Source organism: Ylistrum balloti, unplaced genomic scaffold (assembly GCF_031769215.1).
Source record: "Ylistrum balloti isolate Yb309-2 unplaced genomic scaffold, AGI_CSIRO_Ybal_v1 Utg370720, whole genome shotgun sequence".
Taxonomy (NCBI): domain Eukaryota; kingdom Metazoa; phylum Mollusca; class Bivalvia; order Pectinida; family Pectinidae; genus Ylistrum; species Ylistrum balloti.
In genome coordinates, this window is record NW_026782428.1 from 522,346 (window position 1) to 549,752 (window position 27,407).

Below are 27,407 nucleotides of genomic sequence, written 5' to 3' on the forward strand. Positions count from 1 at the left end.
ACTCTAACAGTCAACAGGGCAACACTCTAACAGTCAACAAAGTATCACTCTAACAGTCAACATGGGTTACACTCTAACAGTCAACAAAGTATCACTCTAACAGTCAACAGGGCAACACTCTAACAGTCAACAGGGCAACACTCTAAAAGTCAACAAAGTATCACTCTTACAGTCAACAGAGCAACACTCTAACAGTCAACAGGGCAACACTCTACAGTCAACACTCTAACAGTCAACAAAGCAACACTCTAACAGTCAACAAAGTATCACTCTAACAGTCAACAGGGCAACACTCTAACAGTCAACAGGGCAACACTCTAAAAGTCAACAAAGTATCACTCTAACAGTCAACAAAATATCAATCTAACAGTCAGCAGGGCAACACTCTAACAGTCAACAGGGCAACACTCTAACAGTCAACAAAGTATCACTCTAACAGTCAACAGGGCAACACTCTAACAGTCAACAAAGTATCACTCTAACAGTCAACAGGGCAACACTCTAACAGTCAACAAAGTATCACTCTAACAGTCAACAGGGCAACACTCTAACAGTCAACAGGGCAACACTCTAACAGCCAACAGGGCAACACTCTAACAGTCAACAGGGCAACACTCTAACAGTCAACAAAGTATCAATCTAACAGTCAACAGGGCAACACTCTAACAGTCAACAGGGTAACACTCTAACAGTCAACAAAGTATCACTCTAACAGTCAACAGGGCAACACTCTAACAGTCAACAGAGCAACACTCTAACAGTCAACAGGGCAACACTCTAACAGTCAACAGTAAATCTAACAGTCAACAGGCAACACTCTAACAGCAACACTCTAACAGTCAACAGTCAACTCTAACACACTCTAACAGTCAACAAAGCAACACTCTAACAGTCAACAGTCAACAGTCAACAACACTCTAACAGTCAACAAAGTATCTCTAACAGTCAACAGGGCAACACTCTAACAGTCAACAGTGCATCCCTCTAACAGTCATAAATGTATAAATATAACAGTCATCACAGTATCAATCTAACAGTCAACAGGGCAACACTCTAACAGTCAACAGGGCAACACTCTAAAAGTCAACAAAGTATCACTCTTACAGTCAACAGAGCAACACTCTAACAGTCAACAGGGCAACACTCTAACAGTCAACAGGGCAACACTCTAACAGTCAACAGGGCAACACTCTAACAGTCAACAAATTATCAATCTAACAGTCAACAGGGCAACACTCTAAAGGTCAACAAAGTATCACTCTAACAGTCAACAGGGCAACACTCTAACAGTCAACAAAGTATCACTCTAACAGTCAACAGGGCAACACTCTAACAGTCAACAGGGCAACACTCTAAAAGTCAACAAAGTATCACTCTTACAGTCAACAGAGCAACACTCTAACAGTCAACAGGGCAACACTCTAACAGTCAACAGGCCAGTCAACAGGGCAACACTCTAAAAGTCAACAAAGTATCACTCTTACAGTCAACAGAGGTTACACTCTAACAGTCAATCACTCTAACAGTCAACAGAGCAACACTCTAACAGTCAACAGTCAATCTCAGTCAACTCGAATCACTCTAACAGTCAACACGGCAACACTCTAACAGTCAACAGAGCATCACTCTAACAGTCAACAAAGTATCAATCTAACAGTCAACAGGGCAACACTCTAACAGTCAACAGGGCAACACTCTAACAGTCAACAAAGTATCAATCTAACAGTCAACAGGGCAACACTCTAACAGTCAACAGAGCAACACTCTAACAGTCAACAGGGCAACACTCTAACAGTCAACAAAGTATCACTCTAAAAATCAACAAAGCATTACTCTAACAGTCAACAAAGTATCACTCTAACAGTCAACAGGGCAACACTCTAACAGTCAACAAAGTATCAATCTAACAGTCAACAGGGCAACACTCTAACAGTCAACAGCGCAACACTCTAACAGTCAACTCTAACAGTCAACAGGGCAACACTCTAACAGTCAACAAAGTATCAATCTAACAGTCAACAGGGCAACACTCTAACAGTCAACAAAGTATCAATCTAACAGTCAACAGGGCAACACTCTAACAGTCAACAGGGCAACACTCTAACAGTCAACAGGGCAACACTCTAACAGTCAACAAAGTAACACTCTAACAGTCAACAGGGCAACACTCTAACAGTCAACAGGGCAACACTCTAACAGTCAACAAAGTATCAATCTAACAGTCAACAGGGCAACACTCTAACAGTCAACAAAGTATCAATCTAACAGTCAACAGGGCAACACTCTAACAGTCAACAAAGTATCACTCTAACAGTCAACAGGGCAACACTCTAACAGTCAACAAAGTATCACTCTAACAGTCAACACTCTAACAGTCAACACGGCAACACTCTAACAGTCAACAGAGCAACACTCTAACAGTCAACAGAGCAACACTCTAACAGTCAACAGGGCAACACTCTAACAGTCAACAAAGTATCAATCTAACAGTCAACAGGGCAACACTCTAACAGTCAACAAAGTATCACTCTTACAGTCAACAGAGCAACACTCTAACAGTCAACAGGGCAACACTCTAACAGTCAACAAAGTATCACTCTAACAATCAACAAAGTATTACTCTAACAGTCAACAAAGTATCAATCTAACAGTCAACAGGGCAACACTCTAACAGTCAACAAAGTATCAATCTAACAGTCAACAGGGCAACACTCTAACAGTCAACAGTCAACAGCAACACTCTAACACAGTCTAACAGGGCAACACTAACAGTCAACAGTCTAACAGTCAACAGTAACAGTCAACAATCTAACAGTCAACAGGGCAACAACACTCTAACAGTCAACAAAGTATCACTCTAACAGTCAACAGGGCAACACTCTAACAGTCAACAGCAACACTCTAACAGTCACACTCAACAGTCAACAAAGTAACACTCTAAACTGTCAACAGGGCAACTAACACTCTAACAGGCAACACTCTAACAGTCAACAAAGTATCAATCTAACAGTCAACAGGGCAACACTCTAACAGTCAACAAAGTATCACTCTAACAGTCAACAGGGCAACACTCTAACAGTCAACAAAGTATCAATCTAACAGTCAACAGGGCAACACTGTCATTTCCCAACACCTCATCCCATAGTCTCTCCTACCCTGTCATCCCCCAACACCTCATCAAATGGTCTCTCCTACCCATTCGTCTCCCAACACCCCATCCCATAGTCTCTCCTACCCTGTCATTTCCCAACACCTCATCCCATGGTCTCTCCTACCCTGTCATCTCCCAACACCTCATCCCATGATCTCTCCTACCCTGTCATTTCCCAACACCTCATCCCATGGTCTCTCCTACCCTGTCATCTCCCAACACCCCATCCCATGGTCTCTCCTACTCTATGATCTCCCAGCACCTCATCCCATGGTCTTTCCTACCCTGTCATCTCCCAACACCTCATCCCATGGTCTCTCCTACCCCGTGGTCTCCCAACACCCACTCCCATGGTCTCTCCTACCTGTCGTCTCCCAACATCCCATCCCATGGTCTCTCCTACATGTCGTCTCCCAACATCCCATCCCATGGTCTCTCCTACCCTGTGGTCTCCTAACACCCCATCCCATAGTCTCTCCTACCCTGTCATCTCCCAACACCCCATCCCATGGTCTCTCCTACCCTGTGGTCTCCCAACAACCCCATCCCATGGTCTCTCCTACCCTGTCATCTCCCAACATCCCATCCCATGGTCTCTCCTACCCTGTCATCTCCCAACACCCCATCCCATGGTCTCTCCTACCCTGTGGTCTCCCAACACCTTATCCCATGGTCTCTCCTACCCTGTCGTCTCCCAACACCTCATCCCATGGTCTCTCCTACCCTGTCATCTCCCAACACCCCATCCCATGGTCTCTCCTACCCTGTGGTCTCCCAACACCTCATCCCATGGTCTCTCCTACCCTGTCATCTTCCAACATCCCATCCCATGGTCTCTCCTACCCTGTGGTCTCCCAACACCTCTAAATCTACCACTTATCTGTATCAGTCTCCTCTTTGCTGTTCCTGACTACTTACGCCCTTTCTCGTCCTTTAGGGGAAAATTTTTGGCCTCCAGGTCTTCACGAATATCTAAGTTGATCAAAATATGTTTTACCTGTGAGAAAAAATGTCAATGATTTATCATTATACTTAAGATCTATCTTATATGTCACTTACTATTGTCTGTGTAAATTAATTTATATCCTTAAAAATACAAATATTGCAGGTAAAAAAACATAATTCATATTTTATTTTGAATTAAAAATAAAGGACTAAACATTTGGGACAATAAACATAATGGACCATTATTTTGGACTGAGACACTTACAAATAGGGGCTTTTTGATTTTGGCACTTAACAATTAGGGACTTAAGGTTTTGACTGATGTCCTTAACAACAGGGACATCAGGATTGAACTGATGTCCTTTGTAACAGGGACATCAGGATTGAAGTGATGTCCTTACCAATAGGGACCTAATTGAAGGTCTGAAGAATGTGCTTGGATCCTCATGGCCTTTGTATATGTGAAAACGGTCCATGATGAAGGGTGTACTTTCAAAGTCCTCTTCATTATGAAAAAAAACAGCATCAATATAACAAAGTGAGAGCCAATTGTGACCTTACACTAGGAACTGGTGTATAACCAACAGACATCTATGATTGTGACCTTACACTAGGACCTGGTGTAACCAACAGTCATCAAAATCTTACCTGGTGTACAGCATGTTGTTAGGATATATATCTATGGCGAGACTATTAAATTCATCTTTTGAGGGGTACATATCTTATACACAATATTCTTTAAATTGGTCAAGGGTGACCTATTTATTCCTTACCAAGGTCATTATGAACAATCACCATCAGTATGTAATCACGTGTTGATGTTGTGATGCTACAGATCACAGTGAAATGGGATATCAATATGTCAAGTATCTTCAACATAACAAATATCATACCAATATCTTCAGGATCTGGATCGAAAAAGCTTGTCTCCTTTTGTTTAAGCCATCCACGAAATGATCCACAGCACTGGTCTTGATGAGGATTATCAGGAGTTTCTTTCCTCGGTTTCCAGTTTTGTTTACTGGCTGTTGAAGTAGATGCAGGAATCTCACCTGTGTATTCCTGAAATTGTCAGAGTACAGATATTATCCCGATAGATTTTATTTATCAATAAAAAAACAAGAACATGTACCTTAAAACAATATGTAGATATTTATCAACATGATTCAGTATATAACCAAATACAAAGGCATTATCTTATAGTGTTTTCTTTTTAAAGACTCTTTGTGTTTTGCAGGTAAATTCTACAAAAAAAATTGTCTGTTTGAAATAAACTATTTAGATTTCCTGTTCATAACAGAAGTGCCTGACTAGATTTCAACAAGAGTGCCGTGGACACAATATACGCCGCCACAAAATATAAAGATCAAGATAAAATGGCATAAATCTTACAAAAATCAATGAACCGTAAAATCGCCCCTTCATGCACATCGAACCATTGTATAAGTGACATTGAGCAAGTTTTATGAAAATCTTATCATTATTTTAGGAGAAATTGCATTCACAAAGCTCAACTAAGAGCAAACTACAGATACAAAGTTGAAAATGGCATAAATTTTACAAAAATCAAAGAACCGAAAAATTGCCCCTTCCTGCACATCTACCCATTGTAGTAGTGACATTGAGCAAGTTTCATGAAAATTCCAATACTTGTGCAATTATTTACAGTTTCAACAAAGCCTCCCTGCCACATGCTCCAGCAAGTAGAACAGAGATGCTTTAACTTTATATGGAACGACAAAAAAGATAAAATCAGGAGAGGAACACTAAGAAACAGTTATGAGAATGGTGGTCTTAATATGACTGAATTGAAAGTTTTATTAAATCTTTGAAAATGACCTGGGTCAAGAAATTAATTGATCCTCAAAACACATCCCCTTGGAAACTACTTCTGTTAGATAAATTGGGTAAATATGGAAATTTAAACATTCTCTCATGTAAAAAATGATATGCTTAAAATCACTAACAAATTTAATCTTTTCTGGAAAGAAGTATTTTTGGCTTGGAGTGAAGAAAATTTGGAACAGCAGGATGCAGAGTATTTTTTGTCCCAACCAATATGGTTTAATCATAATATAAAAATAGGTAACAAAACAGTATATTTCCAGTCATGGCAAGATAGTGGCATCAACCAGATAGCAGATCTTATTCTAAATGATGGTAAGGTGATGACTTTTCAGAATTTACAAGAACGCTTTAATATACCACAAAGTCAAAGGATTCAGTTTTATGGCATTATTTTCGCCATCCCGGGTGCATGGAAAAGGTCAATCAGTCGCCATGGTAATAATACGGTGTGAGAAACCAATAATATTAAACTTATAAAATCTCTTGTCAAACCTACTAGAATTTTCTATTCAAAATTTTGTTCCTCTGTTCTTTCTATAAATCAAAAAGCAATTGAAAGATGGTCTCAATATCTGCAAAACCTAGAAATAGATTGGAAATATACATATTTGATACCAAGGAGTGGTACACAAGATGTAAATCTAAGAAATGTTCAATTCAAAATTTTTCTTGGAACAATATGTACTAATACACTTTTATATAAATTCAGTATAAATGATAACAGGAATTGTACCTTTTGTAATCATGAAGATGAAGATTTGTATCATCTAATGTGGCAATGCATTCACGTAAATGTTATTTGTAGGAAATTTTCAGATTTAATCAAGGTGAAATGTAACATTGAATATGAAATTGACAAAATGGATGCCATGTTTGGATGTAAAATTAAAAATAATAATAATTTGCTTAATTGTTGTTTTCTGATAATAAGATGCTACATATATATATGTAGATGTAATTTGTCCCTTCCTTCAATAACAGGTATGTTATCGTTTTTAAAACGTAACAAAGAAATTGAAATAATAGGTGTTACATAAGTATCCTGAAATAATTCAAAAATGGCAACCAATGGACAATTTATTAAATCAATTACATTTCGTTATACTATACAAACATCTGTAACTAGAAATATTATATCTGTGGATATATGTTGTTTTTTCAAATTTGTAACAAACTGATTATGTGTGAATCAAAAGAAATAAAAAATATGCATTACAAAAAAAAAGTTTCATGAAAATCTGATGATTAGTTTAGGAGGAGTTGTGTTCACAAGAAATGGACGTACGTACGGATGGACATACAGACAGACAGACGGAGAAGATGACACCAATATACGACCGTCTCCGGCAGCATATAAAAAACTTTCAAAGGAGACAGATTTGTTAGATCATGTCACCATCTACATCACACTGGCATTCATTCACTCCCAATATATCTAGACCAATTTCTTAATAAGTAAAATCAAGATTCATATTCAAAATATAGATATTACAATCAAGATCATGTATGTCTGGGAAATATTAATCGAAATCAAAAGATCTTGTCCCAATCATACCACACTACTTCATTACATGTTCAACCAATCAGATTGATTCCCCTGTGATGTAGCTCCTACCCCTATTACACCACTTTACCCAGTCCCATCATCAACCAATCAGATTGATTTCCCTGTGATGTAGCTCCTACCCCTATTACACCACTTTACCCAGTCCCATCATCAACCAATCAGATTGATTTCCCTGTGATGTAGCTCCTACCCCTATTACACCACTTTACCCAGTCCCATCATCAACCAATCAGATTGATTTCTCTGTGATGTAGCTCCTACCCCTATTACACCACTTTACCCAGTCCCATCATCAACCAATCAGATTGCTTTCTCTGTGATGTAGCTCCTACCCCTATTACACCACTTTACCCAGTCCCATCATCAACCAATCAGATTGCTTTCTCTGTGATGTAGCTCCTACCCTTATTACACCACTTTACCTAGTCCCATCATCAACCAATCAGATTGCTTTCTCTGTGATGTAGCTCCTACCCCTATTACACCACTTTACCCAGTCCCATCATCAACCAATCAGATTGCTTTCTCTGTGATGTAGCTCCTACCCCTATTACACCACTTTACCCAGTTCCATCATCAACCAATCAGATTGCTTTCTCTGTGATGTAGCTCCTACCCCTATTACACCACTTTACCCAGTCCCATCATCAACCAATCAGATTGCTTTCTCTGTGATGTAGCTCCTACCCCTATTACACCACTTTACCTAGTCCCATCATCAACCAATCAGATTGCTTTCTCTGTGATGTAGCTCCTACCCCTATTACACCACTTTACCCAGTCCCATCATCAACCAATCAGATTGATTTCTCTGTGATGTAGCTCCTACCCCTATTACACCACTTTACCTAGTCCCATCATCAACCAATCAGATTGCTTTCTCTGTGATGTAGCTCCTACCCCTATTACACCACTTTACCCAGTCCCATCATCAACCAATCAGATTGCTTTCTCTGTACTTTAAGCTCTAGCCACAATCCCTTTATGTGATCTCCTCTTAATCATCATTACATCTTATAAAATCCATTAGCAATTATCAAATTAAATTCAGAAATTTTTGTATCATTAAAACATTCATGCCATTGTTACAGACTATCTCAGTTGTAGCGCTATACCATCTAGTCCTACTCCTAGGATAGACCAGTCTTTAGTGATTTGGTGTTATTACTGGATTTTATTAGAAGTCATTGATTACTGGGGTAAATGTACTGTTCAAATCATTTAATTTTTGTTTTTTTTTAAATTCCTGTGACACCTCATAAGTTTCACACTTTAGACTGACAGGTCCTAGGACAAAACATCAGTAATGTGTAGTTTATACATATGGCACTACCTTATCTGATTATAATTTTAAGTTTGTGTTGAAGGGTACCACCCATTTTTTGGTTTCTAGTTGCTTAGATATATTTTCAATAGCTGAAAAATAAATATCTGTGCAATTTTTTATTCGGATGAAAAGGAACAAAAACATCAGACAAGCAGTAAACATACAACAATCAGGTTTGATAACAAGACACAATTATAGCACGTACTGCACTTTTAATTCTTTGAAGCATGAATTGTACACTTAACAGCAGAAAGATACATGAATTGTACACTTAACAGCAGAAAGATACATGAATTGTGCACTTAACAGCAGAAAGATACATGAATTGTGCACTTAACAGCAGAAAGATACATGCAGCATGCATTGAGTTAATATTGCTACCTGTCGTGCAGACATTCGTTTGGCTTTTTCTGTCATATGCATGTTTCTCATTGCCTCTGTTGTACTTTTCTGAAATAAAGTTTAAGAACATCCCCAATAAAATGAATATGCAGTAGGTAAATTAACCTACATATTCACCTATTTCAAAAAATTTCAATGATAGCTATAAGCCACTGTAAAGAACACCAAAGGGTGTCTATTGTATGTAGCCTTTAACCAATATATTGTAAACTTCTCTTACAGATAGGCCAATTTGATGAAGAAGGCCTAGAAGTACCAAATTGTTGGAATAATTCTGATTTTCGATCACAGGAACATCAGAAGAATTCTGGCTTACCTGGTAGTTAAGTGGTTTACTGAAATTTTACTGTCTAAATCAGGGTAAAAACAAAAATGGACACCACAATAGAGTACCCAGACTTTGTTAGTCAACTTTTCAACTTTTCACTTATTTGGTTTCAGACTCCTCAGTGCTCAAACATAATATTTTTACTTATTTATAGCCAATAGCATTAATGTTCAACACAACTGTCTCAGAGAAACATATACCTGTGTATGGCATTATGTATTACGTTAGTTGATATCTATCATCACCTTCAGCAGTCAACAACTGTAAGTTTACTTGTGAAACTAAACACACACTTAGGGAAAACTCAAAATACTGAAATGTGTTAAAACTATACATTTTTGTGAGTATCTGCAGAAATTAAGACTCCTGAGGGCACTATATTTTACAACCTTAGATACTTGGACAGTATTTGTATGGAAGAATAGCCCAGCGGCTGATTTAGTTGCTTGAGTCCTTAAAATCAGATCTTCTGTGAATACAATTAGAACAACAAGCAGTGTGTAATGAGTGTTATTATACTGATAACAGGTATAATATAAACTTTATTTATTATAAAACAATTGCAAAACAAACTATCAGCTTAAATTGATCACTCTTGTTGGCCCAGATGGAAGAGTGTGAAGAGTCTTACTGTGGGAGGAAACCGGAGTACCCGGGGAAAACCCATTTTCATTTCAGTAATAATTACCATAACTTTAGTATGCAAATACAGTACCTACACCCATCTTTGTATCCCAACAACAAAAGATTCAAAAGAAAAACAATCCCGCCCTCCCTACGATCCATGAGCCATCACGGCAGGAACGCAGAGTGATCTCCCTTCCTCTTACCTTTATGGCTGCCGACGAGTGCGGAGGTGTCTGAGCTAAGTGCTTTTCTTACTCCTTCTCTTCGTACTGCCATTGTCGTTTGAGTATATTGTTACTCTATTAGTAGTCTATAAACCCATCTCCCAACTTATATTGTGAAATTAAGTATTGTCATTTGTTTATTTTGACCGTATTTCCGGCCGTTTTTTCCTCCACGTATTCGAGTGCGTGACTACTCGTTGCTCGGATTTGCGTGAAGTTGGAATTTGTTTTCTTGCTGCTTTGTCGGCCGTGTTGTACGGCCGTTTTATTTATGCAGTGCAATCTTGCTGCGTACGGTAGGCTTTGTGCTCTCGTTCGTAGTTTTTTTATTGTTCGAGAACTTCGTTTTCCGGCCGTGTTTTTCCTCCGCGTGTTCGAATGCGTGACTACTTGTCTCGTCACTCGGATTTTCGTGAAGTTGAAATTGTTTTCTTGCTGCTTTGTCGGCCGTTTTGTACGACCGCTTTCTTTTTTTTTCGCAGTACAATCTTGCTGCGTACGGTAGGTTTTATGATCTCGTTCGTAGTTTTTTGATTGTTAGAAAACTTTTTATCCTTGTTTTCATTGTTACAATTTTTTATTGTTTCGATGCTGGATAAAGGTGCCGGGTTTACGTCGGGGGTCAGCGCATGGATGTTCCTATTTCTATAGATAATGGGAACCCCATGATACCTGTCCCATTTGCCGACATTACAGCCAGACCTCACTATGTGAACTTTGTTTGCACATGGAGTCTGCTGTTTAGGCTCCCATGCCTTTCCAGCTAACTTTCCGCCGGAAGAGGGATTCGTCCTCTTCTTCCGGTAAGGGAAGTAAGCTTTTTAAGACCTCCCTCCTGAAGTTCTGAACCAGAGCGTTCCTGCTGGGGGTGCTCTCGTTCCACCGAGCTCCGCCCTTCAGCAGGGGGTGGCTCCCCCTGTCCAGGTGCGTCCTGGAGTAGGGGGAGGGGGCAGCCCGACCCTGACTCGGCGCAGTCAAGGGTCGAATTGGCCGGTAGCTCTCGATAGGCGGCGGTGTTACCGTCGGAAAGGGACTTCCGGTCGAGGTCTCTGATTCCTTCAGGGACCTCGGCACGCCAGGTGGCGTCGTTGGTGGGGGCCGCTTTGACTCCGGAACTGTGCCTTCGGGTATAGGTTCAGGGGCCACAGACTTTTTGTCAGGATTGTCTGTGGCTACGGGGATTAGTGACACTTGAGTTCACTAATCCTGGTGTCAGCGCGGGGTCTGTTTTCCCACCCTCACAGGCTTCTGGCTCTGGGACTTCCGTCCCAATCCAGATTTCCCAGTGCAGGGTTTCCCAGGGGGTTTTCCTCCAAGGGTTTGGGGCTTCAGGCCAGGAGTCCGGTTTCCGGTCTCCCTTTCCCCTGGGCTCAGGGAGTAGGGGTGCCTGCGGGCACTTATTCCTGGGTTGCCCAGGCCAACCTGCGGATGGTTTTGGGTACCAACAGTTACTCAGCAGTTACGGGCTTAGCCCGTACATGTCTGGGTTTCCACCTGGTGGGAGTGGCGGTTCATCCTGGTCCTTTGGACAGGATGTCCAGCCCCAGACTCAGGCAGGCCATCTTGGCCAGTTCTGGGGTCACTCCCGGCCCGCTGGACCGTTCCCATTCCCTCAGGGGTTTGGGTTTTTACCCCATGGGTCTTCACTCGTGGAACCCATAGGGGTTGGTCTCTCCTCTAGGAGATGTTATAGCAGTGCGGAATCCCCCCAATGTTCTGCTACTTCGGGGGCCTTGTTGGCCGGTCCTATAAAGGTTTGCCAGACCTTAAGGACTTCCGCCTCCAGCGCGGACCCGTCGGTCTCCTGTTCCCAGGACCCAAGCCTACAGCTGCAGCTGTTGGTCGCGCTGCGTCCAAATGCCATAAAGAGGAGTTCCCCTCTGTGGAGATGGCTCCTCTGGCGGCCCCTGTTCCTCCCAAGGGGACTTCGGTCTCTATTGAGGAGGAGATGGACATCGAGGGTGCGGGCTCGGCAGAGGAAGACGATGTCATTCATCTTTCTCCTGGGCCAAGAGGGTTCACAAGGGGAAGATGGCTCTGAGACTGCTGAAGCCGAGGCTCAGCATGTGCTTTCTGGGATGCGGGTCCTCCGGGCCAACATCTCCCGGATTCTCAGGGCGGAGGTTTGCCCACCGCCTCAGCATCGTCGGCGCCTGAATCCACCATCCTTCTGGGTTCCCTGGTGGCTCCTCGGGCTTCCGTTCGCTCAGATCGGTCTCTGCCAGAAGGCAATATCATGTCTTCGGTTCTGGCCACGGCCCGGGCTCCGGTTTTAGAGAAGGACTCCTTCTCTACCCGTGCTCCCGGGTTTGTCGGTCTGCAGCTCAGTGTTGGTGAATTGTCGGAGGCTTCAGCTTCCGACTATGCCACACATGATGGGCAGCTGGCCTCTCAACCAGCACAGCTGGAGTTGAGACAGCTGGCTGCCTGGCCCGGCAAATCAGTGGACCAGGTGGTGCTCGATCCCAAAGAGCACCACAGGATGGAGAGAATGTTGCACCTCTCCATCCAAGTTCTGTCATACATAGACTTCCTGACAGTTTGTCTATACAGGGTATCCGATTTGCCTGAGTGTCGGTTATCCGAGACAGAACAGCCGACATACAGGACACGGCAGCCTTGCAGGTTCTCTGCTCGTCAATGCCGTGTTGGCTAGGCAGTTTTCAGTTCTGAAATTCCGCCCAGTCCAGTAACCCTACCGTTTCCGCTTGTTGAATGCCCCCTTCTAGGGCTCTACCCTGTTCAGGGGAGCTCTTCCTTGGGTTCAGAAGGATATGAAGGAGGACTCGGTCGCCTCAGCACTTCTGGTGAAGAGGTTTCAGGCTGAGAAGGCCAGTGCCTCGCAGGGGTCAGTGCCTCCTAAGAAGAAGGCGAAGTCTTCGGCTGCTCAGTTTTCTGCACAGCCCAAGTCCCAACCTCACTTCAACGGCAACAAGGGGAAGGGTAGGAAGGGTAAGAAACCTCCTGGGGGCAAGAAGAAGGGTTCCTGACTATTTCTGCTTCTTGGCCGCGAAAGGCGAAGGGTATGGCCGGGTGGACGGTGGTTCTCCTTTCCCGGGCTCATGTCCTTCTCCTGCAGGCTCAGGCTCCGGGTGGGCAGACGATTCTCTGGTCTGGCAGGGGCTCGATCTGCCCCATCCGGAACTCCCTGTGGGCGGACGTCTCTCTGCTTTCCTATCCTAGTGGCAGGATATTACAGAGGACGCTTGGGCTTTTGTCGGTGGTCAGGGAGGGTCTAGGTATTCCCCTTCTTCAGGATTCGTCCCTCGCCTCCTGGCCGTTTTTGTTTCTTTCCTCCTCCCGGGGATTCAGAAAGGGCACGGGTGATCCAGGAGGAAGTAGGGACCATGCTGCCAAGGCAGAGATGCCCTTGGTGCTCACGACAGCTCCTTTGGTGTTCACCAAGTTGCTGCTGGTGTTTCCTTCACTCCTGCAGAATAGACGTCCACATCTATTTCGACGACTCCCTCATGCCTCTTTTGGTGTGAGAATCGTTAGTGAAGGACACTCGTCTGGTCCTGAAACTCTTGCTCAGAGTCGGCTTCATTCCTTCCAGAGAGAAGTCAGAGGTTCCTTCATATTAGGACTTCTTCTTCCTGGGGAACCATTTTGACATGGTTCGGGGCTTAGCCCTTCCACCTCTGGAGAAGTTTGAGAAGGTCAGGGCTCTGGCTCTGACTTTCATCACTTGGTCGCTTGTCCAGGTACATTGGTTCCTCAGTTTTCTGGGGTATCTCAACTCCTTGGCATATGTGGTCCCCCTAAGGAGGATTGACATCGGACCTCTCCATATGTTCCTCCTGTCTGACTGGGTTCCGTCATCCAGGAGGCCTGGATCCCGCTTACCCAGTCGGTCAGGGAGTTCTCTTGCTGGTGGACCATTCAGGAGAACGTTTTCCACGGGGTACCTCTGACCAAGCCTATCCCCTCTATGATCCTGTTCATGGACGCGTTCATGACAGGAATGTGAGCTTACCTCGATGGCCAATGCCGCTTGGGGGAGTGGTCTGGCGAACAACTCTCGGAGCACATCAGTGTACTCGAGATGAGACTGTTCATTTGGCTCTGCAGTCCTTTAGGGGTATCCTGCAGTCCAAAGTGTGGCTACCGGCAACAGTTGTCGCGTATCTGGAGAGACAGGGGCCACCAGGTCTCATGTCCTGTGTGCCCTCTCCATCCACATCCATCTTCTCTGCCAGGACATGCAGTTAACCATAGCGGTCAAGCATCTTTCTGGCAGGCTGAGTGTGTTGGTGGCCACTCTCCAGGCGCCACCAGCCGGTGTTGACGGAATGGCAGCTGTGTCCCTTGATTTTCAAGGGGAATTGTCAGGCGTGGGACAGACCTATTATAGACCTGTTTGCCACTTCCCTGAACAACCAGCTGCTAACCTTCGTCTCCCCGGTCCCAGACCGTAAGGCGTGGGCTGTGGACGCCCTTTCTCTGGAATAGGAAGGGACGTATGCATATGCATTCCCTCCCTTCAACCTGGTGGGCAGGGTTCTACAGAAGTTCTGGGAGCATCACTGCTCCTTACTTCTGAGAGCCCCTCTGTGGCCGAGGCAAGCTTGGTTTCAGGAGCTCTTGTCGTTTCTGGTGGAGGAGCCCTTGGCTCTCCCCACCAGACCGAATCTCCTTCGCCAGCCTTGGCCCAGAATGACACACTCTTGACCAGAGATCCTCCACCTTCACGCGCTGAGGCTATCTCTGGAAGCCACGCCAAGGCAGGCTTTTCTCAAGAGGTGTCAGATTGCATTGAGCAATCAATCAGGGCTTCCTCTTCTGCCGTCTACCAGTCACGTTGGATGATCTTCTGTGATTGGTGTGTCGGCAAGGAAGCTTATTCATTCGAAGCCTCTGCATTTGATTGCGGAATTCCTAATCTCTCTGTTTAGGTACCGCTATCTGCCACCTGGCACTATTGCTGGCTATCGTACAGCTATTGCCAGAGTTCTTGCTTGTTATGGCAGGAAGGAGATCGGTTAGTCCTCCTCTCTTTCTGCCCTAATCAGAGGCTTTGCTATGAATAGAGTTGTTTTTAGCGAAGAATCAGGTTCCGGGGTTCTCGCACGATCCCATCAGGATCCTGGCTGTGACTAGCTCGGAGGAGCGAGATAGGTTGCTTTGTCCTTGTCGGGCTCTTAGGTTTTATCTTGATAAAACCAGGGGGGGCGGGGCTCTCGATCCCGTCTGTTTTGCCCATTAAACAGGGGCAACGAGATATCTCCTCCCAGTCGGTTTCCAGGTGGGTTTGCCAGGTGATTTAGTATGCTTACGAGCATTTTGATGATCTGGCTCGGGCGAGAGCGAAAGCGCGGTCTCACGAGGTCAGGGCCCTTGCTTCATCCTGGGCCCTTCTCTCAATGAGTCCTCCTTTCAGGAGGTCATGTCTGCAGTATTCTGGCAGGGCAGGGATACCTTAACAGATTTTTATCTGTGATCCCTAGCTTCCCACTCAGAAGGCCTGTATTCATTGGGACCTTTGGTGGTGGCATAGTCAGTGGCTGGGCCTCCTCGTTAGCCCCGGGCCATGTCTTTCCGTACGGCGGCATGTGGGTACACCTGCTCTTTCACAGAGAGGTCCCTCCCTTCACTTTAGCACTCTGTTCTCCCTCCCTACTACTTTGGTTGTGCTGAAGGGGCTGCCTGGCTTCTAGTCACCACTACGGTAAGACGAATTCGCATACTAAAGTTATGGTAATTATTACTGAAATGAAATTGAGGTTTTTTTTAATGTAAAACCAATTTTCATGATGTAATACTTACCATAACTTTATGGAGTCCCACCCTATCCTCCCCTCTTCCTTATCTGCCTGGCTGCCCCTCTGTGGGGTTTACGCCATAAAGGTTATTAGAGGAAGGGAGATCACTCTGCGTTCCTGCCGTGATGGCTCATGGATCGTAGGGAGGGCGGGATTGTTTTTCTTTTGAATCTTTTGTTGTTGGGATACAAAGATGGGTGTAGGTACTGTATTTGCATACTAAAGTTATGGTAAGTATTACATCATGAAAATTGGTTTTACATTAAAAAAACCTCAAGTTGGCCGTCATGTGACCTCATATACATGTTTATGTCTTTTCAGGGAATCAAACCCCAAGCAGAAATACTGATAACAGGGAAGTTATGTAATGGTTGTTATCATACTGATAACAGGGTAGTTATGTAATGGTTAGTATCATACTGATAACAGGGTAGTATGTAATGGTTGTTATCATACTGATAACAGGGTAGTGATGTAATGATTGTTATCATACTGATATCAGGGTAGTTATGTAATGGTTGTTATCATACTGATAACAGGGTAGTGATGTAATGGTTGTTATCATACTGATAACAGGGTAGTTATGTAATGGTTGTTATCATACTGATAACAGGGTAGTGATGTAATGGTTGTTATCATACTGATAACAGGGTAGTTATGTTATGGTTGTTATCATACTGATAACAGGGTAGTTATGCTATGGTTAGTATCATACTGATAACAGGGTAGTTATGTAATGGTTAGTATCATACTGATAACAAGGTAGTTATGTTATGGTTGTTATCATACTGATAACAGGGTAGTTATGTAATGGTTGTTATCATACTGATAACAGGGTAGTGATGTGATGGTTGTTATCATACTGATAACAGGGTAGTTATGTAATGGTTGTTATCATACTGATAACAGGGTAGTTATGTTATGGTTGTTATCATACTGATAACAAGGTAGTTATGTTATGGTTGTTATCATACTGATAACAGGGTAGTTATGTTATGGTTAGTATCATACTGATAACAGGGTAGTTATGTTATGGTTGTTATCATACTGATAACAGGGTAGTTATGCTATGGTTGTTATCATACTGATAACAGGGTAGTTATGTAATGGTTGTTATCATACTGATAACAGGGTAGTTATGCTATGGTTAGTATCATACTGATAACAGGGTAGTTATGTAATGGTAAGTATCATACTGATAACAGGGTAGTTATGCTATGGTTGTTATCATACTGATAACAGGGTAGTGTGTAATGGTTAGTATCATACTGATAACAAGGTAATTATGTAATGGTTAGTATCATACTGATAACAGGGTAGTTATGAAATGGTTAGTATCATGCTGATAACAGGGTAGTTATGTAATGATAAGTATCATACTGATAACAGGGTAGTTATGCTATGGTTGTTATCATACTGATAACAGGGTAGTGTGTAATGGTTAGTATCATACTGATAACAAGGTAGTTATGTAATGGTTAGTATCATACTGATAACAGGGTAGTTATGAAATGGTTAGTATCATACTGATAACAGGGTAGTTATGTTATGGTTGTTATCATACTGATAACAGGGTAGTTATGCTATGGTTAGTATCATACTGATAATAGGGTAGTTATGTAATGGTTAGTATCATACTGATAACAGAGTTATGTAATGATTGTTATCATACTGATAACAGGGTAGTTATGTAATGATTGTTATCATACTGATAACAGGGTAGTTATGTAATGGTTGTTATCATACTGATAACAAGGTAGTTATGTTATGGTTGTTATCATACTGATAACAGGGTAGTTATGTTATGGTTAGTATCATACTGATAACAGAGTTATGTAATGTTTGTTATCATACTGATAACAGGGTAATTATGTAATGGTTGTTATCATACTGATAACAGGGTAGTTATGTTATGGTTGTTATCATACTGATAACAGGGTAGTTATGCTATGGTTGTTATCATACTGATAACAGGGTAGTTATGTAATGGTTGTTATCATACTGATAACAGGGTAGTTATGTAATGGTAAGTATCATACTGATAACAGGGTAGTTATGTTATGGTTAGTATCATACTGATAACAGGGTAGTTATGTAATGGTAAGTATCATACTGATAACAGGGTAGTTATGTTATGGTTAGTATCATACTGATAACAGGGTAGTGTGTAATGGTTAGTATCATACTGATAACAAGGTAGTGTGTAATGGTTAGTATCATACTGATAACAAGGTAGTTATGAAATGGTTAGTATCATACTGATAACAAGGTAGTTATGTAATGGTTAGTATCATACTGATAACAAGGTAGTTATGTAATGGTTGTTATCATACTGATAACAGGGTAGTGATGTGATGGTTGTTATCATACTGATAACAGGGTAGTTATGTAATGGTTGTTATCATACTGATAACAGGGTAGTGATGTAATGGTTAGTATCATACTGATAACAGGGTAGTTATGTAATGGTTGTTATCATACTGATAACAGGGTAGTGATGTGATGGTTGTTATCATACTGATAACAGGGTAGTTATGTAATGGGTATTGCAAAATTATAACCAACACCTGCCAGGCTAGAGAAAATCACCTAGAGAAATGTATGCAGAAACAAATATTGTACTTACAGAATCCAATCTCATTTCTAAGTTGACGATTTCTGCTTCTTTACAAAGTCTTTCAAACGAACAATGTAACATTGTATACACATTTTGTCCATGTTGCTTTTCCTTGATTCTAAATTGTTCCTGCTTTAACCTTTTTTCAAAACATTCTCGTAGCACGTTCCTCCTCTCACGCTCCCTCGTCTCCTCGGCATCCTCCTTTTCATCATCCATCTTCCTCTGATGGACAAGGACCATATCAATCCTCTTTTCTGATTTCTTTTTGTCTGCATTTTCCCTGACTTTTTTAAGAGTTTGTTTAAACCTAATGGAGGCTTCTAGAAGTGTTCCTAGTCTGTTGGCCTTGGTACCCACTTTCTTTCGCGGTTTAGTGACCCGAGACATGCTTAAGGTTTATTTTGAAGGACAAGTTTACAGTAGATACTCCAGTGTTCAGAACACTTCCTCAGTTAACTTCCATTTTCAACATCAAAGACACACCTGTAATTATAAAGGAATAAACAATACAAGATTTAGGCATACCTGTAATTATAAAGGAATAAACAATACAAGATTTAGACATACCTGTAATTAAAAAGATATAAATGATACAGGATTTAGACACACCTGTAATTATAAAGATGTAAATGATACAAGATTTAGACACATCTGTAATTATAAAGACGTAAATGATACAGGATTTAGACACACCTGTAATTATAAAGACATAAATGATACAAGATTTAGACACACCTGTAATTATAAAGATATTAATTATACAAGATTTAGACACACCTGTAATTATAAAGATATAAATGATACAGGATTTAGACACACCTGTAATTATAAAGATATAAATGACACAAGATTTAGACACATCTGTAACTATAAAGACATAAATGATACAAGATTTAGACACACCTGTAATGATAAAGACATAAATGATACAAGATTTAGACACACCTGTAATTATAACAATATAAATGATACAAGATTTAGACACACCTGTAATTATAACAATATAAATGATACAAGATTTAGACACACCTGTAATTATAAAGACGTAAATGATACAGGATTTAGACACACCTGTAATTATAAAGATAGAAATGATACAGGATTTAGACACATCTGTAATTATAAAGATAGAAATGATACAGGATTTAGACACACCTGTAATTATAAAGATATAAATGATACAGGATTCAGACACATCTGTAATTATAAAGATAGAAATGATACAGGATTTAGACACACCTGTAATTATTTGTCTTAATGTGGGAACATTACATACTTACCTGGATTGACATAGTTTAACATGGCAGGTGTTGTTGATGAAGCAGAAAATGGCTCACCCTTCCTAAACAACTGATCTTATTATCTTTGTATTTTAACAAAGGTCTCCACATAAACCTGTCATTTGTTCAAATTTACCCTAGTTGCATTGGATTTGAGTTTGAGCTAAGATTCTGTTACTACTTTGGTGTTTGCTTTGATGTCATTTTAACAAGTGAACTTCTAGAGCTATTTTCATTGACACTGTTCTATTAACAGGTGTGTTCATATTTCTTCCATCTGGCTTAAAACAAGGACAAAATGGTCAAATCATGATGAAAATTAAAAAAAAAAAAACAAATAACAAATCTAACCTAAAAATCAGACTAAATATTACCATTATTTTTACCAAATGAATCTTCATAAAGATTAACGGGAACCACTAAGTTCGTGGCCCCACTTGTGTAAAACATCTCAACTTGAGATTTACTCAAGCCCAGATTTTCCTCAGCTTATATCTCCTTGAAAATATCTTGTATGAAAATTCCTCAAGGAATTTCAGGACATCCTAGCCGATGCCTTCCTCCTGTTCCTTGAGAAAATTTATACAAGCCGTTTTTGAGAAGATATCAGCTGAGGAAAATCTCGACTTGAGGAAATCTCAAGTTGAGATGTTTTATACAAGTGAGGCCTGGAAACCTTCATCTTGAGGTAAAATGTAGGTCATCACTAACCTGCAATTTGTCATAATAATCTCAAAACGTGATTTACTGATTGATCCTGTCCCCCAATCCAGAACAGACCATGATTTCAGGTCATGACCTCATAAATTTTTAATTTTCGTTAATTCATTACTCATACCTAAAAATATCAACTGTTTCAAAGAATGAATGACTACATTTAAGGCCCATGATTTTACGAAGTTTGAGTCCCAGTACAGGTAAAAACACTATATACATGTAACATGTATTTTTTAATACACTGTAATTGCTGTCATTTTCTGACAATTTTACATTTGACAATGCATTTTAAACAAATTAAAATGCCCTCGATGTTCACACTCAGTAGGACATTTTATCTCTTTATAAAACGAAAACAAAAGATCTAACATAGTCAATAAGTAATGAATGCCATTTCATTCTGATAAATGTAATAACTTTTTATTTAATATGGCTGAAACTGTTCCAGTGGTTATTTCAATAGTTTCAGACCATCACAACAGCAACTTGATACTTGTCCTTGTGGACATATTAGGTGTTAAATTTAACAAGCCATATACACACTATAAATGTGTACCTTCATATTAAGATAACAATGCTGAATTTCTTAACATCTTCAACATCAAAAACACCTTTCTATAGTTACTTCCAGATACAAATGTTAACTGCTAGCTAGCCCTGGTGTTTGTTTCCAAGATTTTTAAATGCGCGAGACCATGATGCATTCTATATATAGCCTAATATAAGGAAATTTCATTTGAAAATTAAAAAAAACATGTTTATCATAATAACTAACCTGTCCTGTTGTATGGTAATTTTATTGATTAGTGACAGTAAGGGTTTAATGACAGGTTCAGTGATACACTGAGAATGGTGATAGCGATAGCATGTTTAGCTTTAGTATATCAATATTTCCTACAACTATCACTGTTATAGGACGCTGGCGTATCACAACACCGAATTCTCTGCTCAGATCGTAATAGCATTACATCGACTACATGTAGAAAAATAAACTTTTAAGTCTATAGTTACAATTAAGTTTACGGTAATCAGAGACTTTTATAGCTTGGTCACAATCCAATGTCTTTTTAAGCAATACCAATGTGCCGTAATAAATCAACTGACCAAAGAGGTCAAGACTTACCTACGGCCAATAACTAGCCAATTAGACAGGTGCTTTTCGGATTTGTTTTCTGGTATTCCACACTATGGAGATATAATAACATAGACAGTTAATCGAGCAGTACAATATATACAGACTTACCGCCCATTCGTGGTAAACAAGTTTCCTATATTATGGATCATGCGACAAGCTGTTGACATGTTGCCATGTTGTAACGGGAGACAACTCCGGATTGTCGTTGACTCGAGGGTGACAGTTGATCATTGTATACAGGTCTAAACATGAATAGCAGGCTATAAGCTAAATCTATGTTACAAACATCGTTGTTGATTTAAGAAAACAACGGTATACAAACATTTTACTGATACTAACTTACTGCTTCAAATCACGCACGTGTACAAAGAAGACTCGATAAATTTAACGGGTCATTAGTAAATATATAGACATAATTTAATGGCATTTGATAAGGCCGATTGGTATAATAGCACCAGTTTAAATATTGCACGGTACAATAGATATGCACCATCGTTAATATTTAAAACAGACATCTGCAAACTGTATGGACAATAATGTGTACATTTTACCTGTCTCTGTCTGACACCTGATTCTATAGTATTCGCTTACGATTTTATCAAATAGATCAGATGCTCAGCAGCCCAGGACAGGAACGATTGTTTTCCCGTGCTTTTTTTTCAGCAATTATTATTTTTTTATACCGTATGTTAACATGAAAACCAAGCCCATGCATCTCAAAAGTGCACAAACAGCGACAACCATTTCCCGCCATTTGCCACCTTCAACCCGTCGTTTTCGATCGCCACATAATGCTGGGGTCCCGAGATCACTTACGACAGAGCCGACTCAAATTTGTCTGGTTTTTGTTCCACTAGCATTATCATGACTGGAGATCTAAAGATTAATCCCGCATATATTTTTTTTTTAAAAATTAAGAAACTTTCTACTATGATACGCTTTTACTCAGGACAAATAAAAATTGGGGTGCACCCTAAAATTCTACATTTTCCTAGAATATTTATGGTCTCTATACTTGGTTTATATGCTCACTAGAATTGAAAACCAGTCGCTTACTTTGATAATTCTGCTAAGTGTACGATAAGCGTGATGAATTTCCCATTACTGGGATCAACAACATCCAGCATCCCTAAGTTACGTAGTTCAAGAGGGGCTTGTTCACGATATCACGATTTTCGTGCAAGATGTCGGCAAATAAAAACAAACACATGACATATGGTTTTGAGAGATCAGGCGGCGAGTTACGAAGATAAAAGGAAAGTTTTAGGAAAGTTATACGATCTCATTCAAATGGAGCCAAAATTTTCAAAATTTTCTTGGGGAGGGCTCCCAGACCCCTCGCCAAAGCTTTGCGCTGCCAGATTTTTTGCTTTCTTTGTATTTTGTGACATCCAAAGTTTGCCCTTACTATATACACGTGGAAACGGGTTTATACCCGATTTGTGAAAACTTTATACTTGATAGCGTTAATGTGGTAATAGGTTGGTTTGTGGTGACCTCACGTTCAGATAGGTCAGTAAGTAAGTCAATTTACTGGACATATTTAGATACAACTATTGCAAATCTAATTTAAAAAATTATATCTAATAATTTCTAATTTAAATTTTTTAAAGCTTGACAATTGAGGTACATCTTAAGTAAAATTCAAAGAAGTATTTAAGATGTACTCAGCGTTCAATGTTTGAAATAGTGAAATCTTTATGACTAGAGATTCAGAATGAGCAAAAAAGCAATTTAATTTTAATTCCAAATTGAAAGGTGGTATGTCATACAAAGTATGATAGAGAGAACCTTTGGATCTACACAGTTCATCAGTGTCTGAAGACTGAAGCCTTGGTAGTCATCTTAATGTCTTAAAAATCAAAGAAAACAGTTTTATTTCAATATTTTTTTTTATTTCAGTTTCTAGATCTATCAGCATCTCACTACACAAACTCTAACAGTATCATAATATCATGAACTAATTACAAATATTCCCCCCCCCCAACACTTTTACAGTTTACTAGGCAGGGACAATATGGAAACTCCTTATTGTTTTGTGTCTGTTTCCTTCAAACTTTATGCAACATGCATATCTTATTTACCTTCTCTGTAAACAAATGTATATGATATTGTATTGCCAAAGTTTATTTTTGGTTTGGGAAGAATTTTTATCTTTCAATTTTCTGTATAAACTACTGACATTCATAACATTATGCTTATAAAAAATACTCATCCATTTAAAAGTGATAACACAACTGCTGATAAACAACTACTAGTCTTTATAAAAATCATTTAACAATATGTTCATGTTCTTCAATGAGTAGCCTTACAATACTCTAAATCTGATGATATGTGAGGTATCCTGATGTTAAATTATAAACAAAATAGAAAATTTTCAGGTGATTTCAAAACACCTATTTATCTGAGAATTTCAAGATGTAGAGACTAGTTCAAGAAGTAAAAATAGATAATAACATATTGTAATATATACATTTCAACGCGGTCATATATTTATAACACAGAATGCCATCACACCAGACTGGGAGACATCATACAAGTAAAATGCTGGTCAAAAAATCACTGTGACAAACTATACCAGGACATTTGGTTTATTGACTATACAGTTTTTCTTTGGGATTTTTAAAGTATTGAAAGGAATTTTTATCTGGTCATCCTATCACAGTATTGTTTTTTAAGGAAGATGGTAAAAATGTAATATCACATAGATTTATACCGATAAAGAATTTTATTACATTTTTAGCAGTGATATATAGGGATATCTCAAACTGATAAAAGTGATATTTTTCATTACTTTGAGGATTGACCAATCAGAGAGCCCGATACGACTAGGATGGCACCATACTTTTTCATGCGCGGAAGAATTAATCAAACATTGTATTTATTTTTTCAGTTAACGTTTAAACCATTTTATTGTGTATAAGTGACATCAATAAATTACAAAATCTATGCCCAAACACAATAAGCATTCATTATGATTTATTTATGAGTCTGTATATTTTTACTGATTTTTCATAGAATAGACTATTTTTTGCCGCACACAACATCGAGATTTAAACAATATACAATAATGGACAGAATAAAACTTCAAAATAAGGCCATGTCAAAATGGGTCTGATTTACAGCATATGATTTAACAAGATTAAATGATAGAAAAATACATACAAAATAAAAAAATACATTATGGAAATATATATTCAAACATTTGTTACAAAAAAGTATACAATAATGGACGGTGGGGAGACTGATAGATTTAAACATTTAATATACAATAATGGACAGTGAGGAGACTGATAGATTTAAACAATATACAATAATGGACAGTGAGGAGACTGATAGATTTAAACAATATACAATAATGGACAGTGGGGAGACTGATAGATTTAAACAATATACAATGGGGAGACTGATAGATTTAAACAATATACAATAATGGACGATGGGGAGACTGATAGATTTAAACATTTAATATACAATAATGGACAGTGAGGAGACTGATAGATTTAAACAATATACAATAATGGACAGTGAGGAGACTGATAGATTTAAACAATATACAATAATGGACAGTGGGGAGACTGATAGATTTAAACATTTAATGGGGAGACTGATAGATTTAAACATTTAATATAAAATAATGGACAGTGGGGAGACTGATAGATTTAAACAATATACAATAATGGACAGTGGGGAGACTGAGATTTAAACAATATACAATAATGGATTTAGACTGATAGATTTAAACAATATACAATAATGGACAGTGGGGAGACTGATAGATTTAAACAATATACAATAATGGACGATGGGGAGACTGATAGATTTAAACATTTAATATACAATAATGGACAGTGAGGAGACTGATAGATTTAAACAATATACAATAATGGACAGTGGGGAGACTGATAGATTTAAACTGATAGATTTAAACAATATACAATAATGGACAGTGGGGGAGACTGATAGATTTAAACAATATACAATGATGGATGGTGGGGAGACTGATAGATTTAAACAATATACAATAATGGACAGTGGGGTGACTGATAGATTTAAACAATATACAGTAATGGACGATGGGGAGACTGATAGATTTAAACATTTAATATACAATAATGGACAGTGAGGAGACTGATAGATTTAAACAATATACAATAATGGACAGTGGGGAGACTGATAGATTTAAACAATATACAATAATGGACGGTGGGGAGACTGATAGATTTAAACAATATACAATGATGGATGGTGGGGAGACTGATAGATTTAAACAATATACAATAATGGACAGTGGGGAGACTGATAGATTTAAACAATATACAATAATGGACGGTGGGGAGACTGATAGATTTAAACAATATACAATAATGGACAGTGGGGAGACTGATAGATTTAAACAATATACAATAATGGACAGTGGGGAGACTGATAGATTTAAACAATATACAATAATGGACGGTGGGGAGACTGATAGATTTAAACAATATACAATAATGGACAGTGGGGAGACTGATAGAATTAAACAATATACAATGATGGACGGTGGGGAGACTGATAGATTTAAACATTTAATATACAATAATGGACAGGGTGGAGACTGATAGATGTAAACAATATACAATAATGGACAGTGGGGAGACTGATAGATTTAAACAATATACAATAATGGATTTAAACATTTAATATACAGTGGGGAGACTGATAGATTTAAACAATATACAATAATGGACGGTGGGGAGACTGATAGATTTAAACAATATACAATAATGGACGGTGGGGAGACTGATAGAATTAAACAATATACAATGATGGACGGTGGGGAGACTGATAGATTTAAACAATATACAATGATGGATGGTGGGGAGACTGATAGATTTAAACAATATACAATAATGGACAGTGGGGTGACTGATAGATTTAAACAATATGATAGATGGAAACAATATACAATAATGGACATTGATAGATTTAAACAATATACAATAATGGACAGTGAGGAGACTGATAGATTTAAACAATATACAATAATGGACAGTGGGGAGACTGATAGATTTAAACAATATACAATGATGGACAGTGGGGAGACTGATAGATTTAAACATTTAATATACAATGATGGATAGTGAGGAGACTGATAGATTTAAACAATATACAATGATGGACGGTGGGGAGACTGATAGATTTAAACAATATACAATAATGGACAGTGGGGAGACTGATAGATTTAAACATTTTATATACAATGATGGACAGTGAGGAGACTGATAGATTTAAACAATATACAATAATGGACGATGAGGAGACTGATAGATTTAAACATTTAATATACAATGATGGACAGTGTGGAGACTGATAGATTTAAACAATATACAATAATGGACAGTGAGGAGACTGATAGATTTAAACAATATACAATGATGGACGGTGGGGAGACTGATAGATTTAAACAATATACAATAATGGACAGTGGGGAG

General features: G+C 39.4%; 1 protein-coding gene across 1 annotated transcript in view; it reads right to left on the reverse strand.

The window, feature by feature from the left end:
• LOC132557770 (anoctamin-10-like) overlaps positions 1–19,188 on the reverse strand; it is a 69,489-nt gene extending 50,301 nt beyond the window's left edge. The window contains exons 1-5 of the mRNA XM_060222296.1: positions 18,808–19,188; positions 9,220–9,288; positions 4,990–5,158; positions 4,498–4,598; positions 4,063–4,148 (exon numbers count right to left, since the gene is read on the reverse strand). Of these exons, the coding sequence (XP_060078279.1) occupies positions 4,063–4,148; positions 4,498–4,598; positions 4,990–5,158; positions 9,220–9,288; positions 18,808–19,188 (806 nt within the window). The remainder of the gene's footprint in view (positions 1–4,062; positions 4,149–4,497; positions 4,599–4,989; positions 5,159–9,219; positions 9,289–18,807) is intronic.
• Between the last annotated feature and the right edge of the window lie 8,219 nt (positions 19,189–27,407).